Consider the following 7,086-nt stretch of genomic DNA (forward strand, 5'->3'; position numbering starts at 1 on the left):
TTTTTAACAAAAAACAAAAAGTAGAACCATAATTCACCATACAACTGTTTGATTCAACCTGAACTTTCGCTATCCTAAATCAATTCCCCATTTTTTCTCTCTCTTTTCGCTCATTTTTCCCCTTCTTTTTTCCTATGGAAAATTTTCCCCCATTTTCCCCCATGTAGTGAAGTTTGAACCTTTTTGAGGTTTTGGTACTTGGGTCTGTGGAAAGGATGAATTTTGGGGAGGAGATTGTGTTGGTTTTCATTTGAAACAAAGCATGAATTTTTGCTATGACATGGAAGGTTGGGTTTTGGATTTAGGTTCAAATTCATTGCCTCCAAGCCTTGTCATTGAATGCGGATTCATTCACAATTCAATTCCAACCTTTCTCCACTACAAGGAGAAATTGAAACCCCAAATCATCCAATCCAAAAAGCTATAGTACTATAGTATAAGCAAAATAATTATATTAAAAAGAGTAGGGTTTAAAATCCCTTTGTTTTTTTGGTAATCTTTCATCACCAAAATGAATAGTTCTGGGGGTGTATTGGCCTTGTCTCCTGCGAATAATGTTTTCAACACAAGGGTGCCTCATGATTTTGAGGAGGATTTTACAGAGAAAGATCCTACCGGACGGTACCTTAGGGTGTGTCTGTAACAATTGATTGATATAATTTTCTGTATTATTCTTCATTATCTGATCTTGAGTTCATTTTAATCAAGCTTGGTGGATTTTGTTATGTTGAGTTAATCTGTGTTCTTATAAGGTGTTAAGCATTGAATATTTGTTATGATGCAATGTTTGTTGGTAATACAATGCTCAATGTAATAGATTAGCTATGTTTCTGCCTATCTGATAAAATGTGGTTAATATTTTGTTACTTATGTTTTCTGCACTAAATTATTTAATGCAAGGTAGTAGCATAAGTTAAACTGAAAAATCAATGTGTTGATGATTATATATTGACCTTTGTATCATTGTGGCAAAATGGATCATCTTGTTATTTTGAATTAAGGAACTTTGAGATTGAAGTTATCATTTTGAGAATGAAGTTTCGCCCGAGAACTTGCCCTTATGGTATTCGACTTTGTTGTTTTGCATTATGTTTGTGAAAGACATACAAGTTTTCGTTGAGAATTATCCTGGATGAACAAGTATATAATGCTTGATATGAAACATTTCTTTTTGTAAAGCACTTTTAGGGATAATTAACATGTTCTTCTCTATTTTATCTAACCTTCTTTTTCTTGTTTTTGTCCCAGTACAATGAAATCTTGGGGAAGGGTGCCTTCAAGACTGTGTATGGTTCTGATGCCTAATCTTCCATTGTTTTGTTCTTCTTGCTCTTGTAGTTCTATTTATAATTTCACATTAGAATAATATGTAGGAAGATTTGGTAATTGTTGCAGAATTCTACTTATATATTTCTCTCTTCTTTTTTTCTTTGCCAGTTATAGGGCCTTTGATGAAGTCGAAGGAATAGAAGTCGCTTGGAACCAAGTTAGGATTGATGGCCTCTTGCACACAGTAGATGATCTTGCAAAATTGTATTCTGAAGTCAATATACTGAAGTCTTTGAACCATGAAAATATCATTACGTTCTATGATTCTTGGGTTGATGATAAGCAGCATACCGTTAACATGATCACCGAACTTTTTTCATCTGGAAATTTAAGGCAGTAAGTCCACTTGATATTTGTCTGCCTTTTACCTTACCTTGTTTGGCTATGACATGTGCATGAAATTGTTTTACATCTTTGGCTCTTAGGTACCGTCAAAAGCATAAATATGTTGAAGTGAAAGCCATAAAAGGCTGGGCGAGACAGATTCTTCAAGGGTTAGCGTATCTTCACAGTCACAAACCACCTATAATTCACAGAGACTTGAAATGTGACAACATCTTTGTTAATGGAAACCATGGAGAAGTCAAGATAGGGGACCTAGGTTTGGCAATTGTCATGCAGCAACCAACTGCTCAAAGTGTTATTGGTAACATACTATAATTTTCTTATAATATATGCATAGTTTTTCTTATGCCGGATACTATATGGAGCATTAAACTTTTCTTCCTTTTTTTTTTTTTTCTGTTCTTTGATTTTGAAAGGGACTCCTGAGTTTATGGCTCCAGAACTATATGAAGAGGAATACAATGAACTTGTTGACATATATTCTTTTGGAATGTGCATACTAGAGATGGTTACTCTTGAGTATCCATACGTTGAATGTAAAAACCCGGCTCAAATCTTTAAGAAAGTTACCTCGGTAAGCATAGCAATCAGTGGCATATCCTTATTTGTAATTGTAACATGCTCATAAAAACAAGTGTACTCTAGGAACTTCCACAATTACTCGCTTTTCTTTTTCAATTTAATTTCTAAATGTTATGCATAAAAACAAGTGGTTATGAATGTTAAGGAAGCTCAAAAAGCATACAACTGTATCTCCGATATCAATGTTTGTACACTTGTACTCATATCTATGCTACCTTGTGATGTACTCCATTTCAGGGCATCAAACCTGCTTCGCTTAATAAGGTGAGCGACCCCGAAATTAGGCAATTTATTGAGAAATGTCTTGTTCCGGCATCTGAGAGATTGTCAGCAGAGGAGCTTCTTAAAGATCCGTTCCTGCAAGTTGAGAATGGTCCTAGGCTAGGTCGTAGCAGGTCCCGCCTATCCATGGACATAGATAATGAGGGCAGGCAGAATTATGCAAGCAGTGATGCCGGAAGCAACAAAGGCGGTGTGCATAGTCCTGTTTTTGAAGTTAAGAGGACAAATAAGAACAACGAGTTTAGGTTGACAGGATCCAAAAATGATGATAACTCGATATCATTGACCTTGCGAATTGCTGATACTAATGGTGAGTATCACCCTCTTTTCCTTGGCTCTCTTATTTACCTGTCTACCATGTACTTCTCTAGTTCTCTCCAATCCAGAGGAATTCTTTAATCTAACTACAAATAGTAAATAATTGTAAATTGATGCTAACAAGTCTCTTGTTGTGTTACATCCAGGTGGAGTAAGGAATATACATTTTCTCTTCTACCTTGATACAGATACTGCTCTCGCGGTGGCATCAGAGATGGTCGAACATTTGGAGCTCGCAGATCATGATGTAGCCTTCATAGCTGACCTTATTGATTACTTGGTATTTAAGCTTCTACCTTGGTGGAAGCCTTCATCTACTCGTTGCTCACCTGGCGAATCAACTCAATACAGTGGGTCAACAAATGTAGATGGCCAAGCAATGGCAGGTCCATGGAATTCTGTCCCAAACGATATTCCCTCCGAGCCGGTTGCTGGTCGAGATAACTTCTCCGAACACAATACATCGAGAGAAGGTTCTGTCTCAAATGAGAAGGACAACTTTTCAGGGGAAGCCGATGATCCTTATTACGAGGACAATCGTAGTTCTTCTGCAAGTCTATGCGACTCAGAATATCAACATTCTCAAGGTTCCTTAACTTCATTGTTTGTTGTAGATGATACTCCTATGAAAAGTGACAATATTCTTTGTTCCAAGGCCGAAGAAAACTTTAAATTCCGAAGCACAAGTCCCTCCGTAAGCGAGTTTCATGATACGGATTTCGAGGATTGCAAATTGCACGCAGGGGATTGTGGTTGTGGAGATGGCGAGGTGATAAATGAATTCTCATCAAAGGAGAACTTAGGGCCAATTTTGGAAAGGTCTAATCTTTTGAGTTTGCCATGTAGCTTTTCTTCTGTTTCTTCAACTAATGACATGGATTTTGAACTAAAGTTTGAGCTTCAAGAAATTGATGCACTGTATCAATCTTGGATTGATGAACTCTGTAGAATGAAGTTAGAGGCATTGGAAGCAGCCAGACAGAGATGGATGGAAAAAAAGAATGTTTCTGCTCATTGATTTTGATACATATATACAAGCTTTTTGATTATTAATTAACCCTTGTTGAAAAGATTCTGTTTCATTGTATAGTTTGTGAAATTAAATTTGTATACTGGATGCCCTTTTCTTTTTAGTAGAGGCACAAGTATCATTAATCTCAAATCTATGATTTATGCTTTCAATTTACATTATCAGTTTCTAATTAGTATTATGTACAATTAGAATGACAACGTATGTGCCTTAATTTAATAACTTCAAAATTTTAGTATTATTGTTCATACCTTGACCCAAAATATAAAGTTAGACTCAAAAAGAATAAAAGTCCAACCAATAAAGGTGGCCTCTTCTATTAGCATAGTTTTACTTATTTGAATGAGTAACTAACTCCTCCCACTTATTTAAAAAAGAAACCTTAACAACTTTTCTAAAAAAAGGGAAACAATAATTCATCACTAAAGGTGGAACTAATTCACCACTAAGACTAAAAGTGGAACTATCTACTATAAATACATTGACTAACTTAAGTATCTGAGTCTCTCGCAGGCATCAGAGTCTCTTACAGGTACCACCCTACCTCCTCACGAGGAACTTGGACGGCGGCACCAATACAAGTCGGATGCTACTTCAAAGGGAGTCTACACCTACGTCTAGGCCCAAAAGCAACCCAGTTTCAGGTAACTCTTGGACAATTATGTAAACTGAAGTGAAGGAATGATAGGTGTGACTGACGCTTGAGATTTGCATTCTCATGATTCAGATTGATCTTCAAATGTGAGAGGAAGGAAAATATAAAATTGCGATTCTTTTTATGTACTTATTGTGATCATGTGAATAATGCTAGCATCTGAACTTTAGATACTCATCGTCTTTTTATTTAAAGAATTCTAGTATTATTGAGAATTTGATATGCCATGATTTTGTTTTGATATTTTACTTTTTAGAAAATATATCTTATGGATTGTTTGATAAGCCTAAAATTTTAATGATACAAGTGAAAAAAAAAAGAACAAATTGTAGCCACAATAATTTTATAGAGAGATACCTATCAGTAGTAATAATGCACTAGTGCACAAACCAACAACCATTCACTACAAAAACCAAAGCAAAAAAGGTAACACCTTTCATTTTGAATTAAGAAAAAGATGATCATAACAGGATGGGGAAAAAAAAAACTATTTAATCATGTCACAGTTTTATTGCAACTTTTCCTTTGTATTTAGTTTTAGTTTTATTACATTTCGTTGTTATGTATTTGTTATATATCCTCTGTGTTGCTCTAAAAGGAAGACCAAACTCTTCAAGCAACACAATAAAAAAGAAAACTTATAAATAATTGCATCATTTTCTTACCAAATCACTCTAGTTATTCTAACTAATAATGTCTTAATCAAACCCTTTAATATTCTTATACAACTCCTTGGAATCTTCTTCACTCAATCAACTTCATGTTCTTTTCTTCTTTCAAAGTTATTTCTCATTGATTGATGCCTGCCATAAAAATTAATTTAGTACCTTTCTTCAGCATCATTCAATACATAATCTTGAATATATTGGTTGATACATATTTGATAAAATCATATTCATTTATGATTAACCACAAAGTACTCTTCTGACATAGAGAAATTGGTTGGTAGCTTGAGGTTGGTAAAAAATTTATGATTTGAGTGTTTGACCAAACTTTATTTAAAGGCTTATTGCTGCTTCAAGTGCCAGAACCTAGTTGCTTTCCATGATGATATTGTTTCCAAAGATTTCCAGGTGAACCTTTTTCTACATCTTTATGCTAAAAATTCAAACTCAAATAATCTTTTTTCTTTTTGAATTATGTTATAAATTTCATTCAAACTTGTCAGAACTCTAAACCAGTATTGCTGTAGTGATAGTTTCATATATAGTTTGTTTTGCAATAAGAGTCTGTAGCATAATATTAATAGCCTTGCTTAAATAGATAAAAGGGGTTATGAAGATGATATAAAGTTCCATTTTTGACCTTGGAATTTCAAGGGGTTATGTTGTAACAGGCAAGCAGTGGTAGAGCTTTTCTTTTCTCTCATGCAATGAACATTAGTTTGGGACCCAAAGAAGATAGACAACTCATCACTGGTCTTCACACAGTTGCTGATGTTTATTGCTCAGATTGTGGTGAAGAACTTGGTTGGACATACATTAAGGCTTATGAAGAATCACAGAAGTACAAAGAAGGAAAATATGTACTAGAGAAGTTCAAGATAGTAGTTAGAGGAAGCCAAACAAACCTAGAAAATTATTATGATGACTGATTTGATTCTTCTTGGGTTAAGTCATTTGATCCTGAAATTGTTCATAGGATTATTGTGAATTTTCTTGGAAAAGTTGATTCATTAGAAGTGTGGTGAATGTAAATGGATTTTAAGACCAATCAAATTAAGTTGTCAAATTACAGTTTCTTTAGGTTATATTTGAATATTGTGTTTGGTCCATGTGGTTAGAAGAATGAATCAAATAGAAAATAAACAAATGACAGAAGGTAATAGAAGATCATACAAGAATATTTATATGTAAAGTGTTATTGTAAACATGATATCAGTAGAACACATTGATGTTATTTGATCTATTTAGTCGATTTCGTGGTATATTTGATTAAAAGAAGACATAATACAAGTACAAAAATTTGTGTTTACACACTTTTATTTCTGTGTCTTTGTATTTATATGGTGTCTCAATATCAAATGAGACATTAATGTAAAAAGATAAATATTACTTATTTCATACCGGTAAAAAAAGATTCTTTTCAGAAAAATGTGATTTATGGGCACTGTACAAAAAGTTTGGCAGATATAGGACTGTTGTTTTACACTTTTGCAGCCAAAGTGACCGAATCTTAGACTGACCCTGTAATTTTGAAAATGGTTAAATAATTGGTGAATTCTATCGTGCCTTTGTTTTGGTGCCTAAATTGTCTAACTTCCTTTTTAAAGTAAAAAATAAAATATTTAAAATAAAAAATAAATCATGTAAAATTTATTAAATATTATTTATTTACTTCTTTTAGTAACTTAGGTACAAAGTGATAGGTATCATAGCATTCACCTAAATAATTTTGTATTGTCATAAAATTAGCAATTTGCGATTTAGTATATATATATATATATGTGTGTGTGTGTGAATTCTATGTAAATAAGAGAGAAAACCAATCTGTTCAAATACGGTGAAGCTGACTTTGGTCAGGTCTGATAGCAAGAACGAACGAG

General features: G+C 33.7%; 2 protein-coding genes across 2 annotated transcripts; both read left to right on the forward strand.

Annotated features, from left to right (window-relative positions):
• The first annotated feature begins 14 nt into the window (after positions 1 to 14).
• Positions 15 to 4,132, forward strand: LOC107463593 (probable serine/threonine-protein kinase WNK7). The gene is made up of 7 exons (XM_016082412.3): positions 15 to 631; positions 1,249 to 1,286; positions 1,438 to 1,665; positions 1,755 to 1,975; positions 2,091 to 2,248; positions 2,494 to 2,848; positions 3,003 to 4,132. Exons 1-7 carry the CDS (start codon positions 512 to 514, stop codon positions 3,872 to 3,874), a joined length of 1,992 nt encoding a protein of 663 aa, XP_015937898.1. The 5' UTR covers positions 15 to 511; the 3' UTR covers positions 3,875 to 4,132.
• Positions 4,133 to 5,442: 1,310 nt separating this feature from the next.
• Positions 5,443 to 6,440, forward strand: LOC107463442 (protein yippee-like At4g27745). The gene is made up of 3 exons (XM_016082237.3): positions 5,443 to 5,457; positions 5,522 to 5,614; positions 5,878 to 6,440. The coding sequence occupies exons 1-3, from the start codon at positions 5,443 to 5,445 to the stop codon at positions 6,133 to 6,135; spliced, it is 366 nt and encodes a 121-aa protein (XP_015937723.1). The 3' UTR covers positions 6,136 to 6,440.
• Positions 6,441 to 7,086: the final 646 nt, after the last annotated feature.

Source organism: Arachis duranensis, chromosome 8, assembly GCF_000817695.3.
Source record: "Arachis duranensis cultivar V14167 chromosome 8, aradu.V14167.gnm2.J7QH, whole genome shotgun sequence".
Taxonomy (NCBI): Eukaryota; Viridiplantae; Streptophyta; class Magnoliopsida; order Fabales; family Fabaceae; genus Arachis; species Arachis duranensis.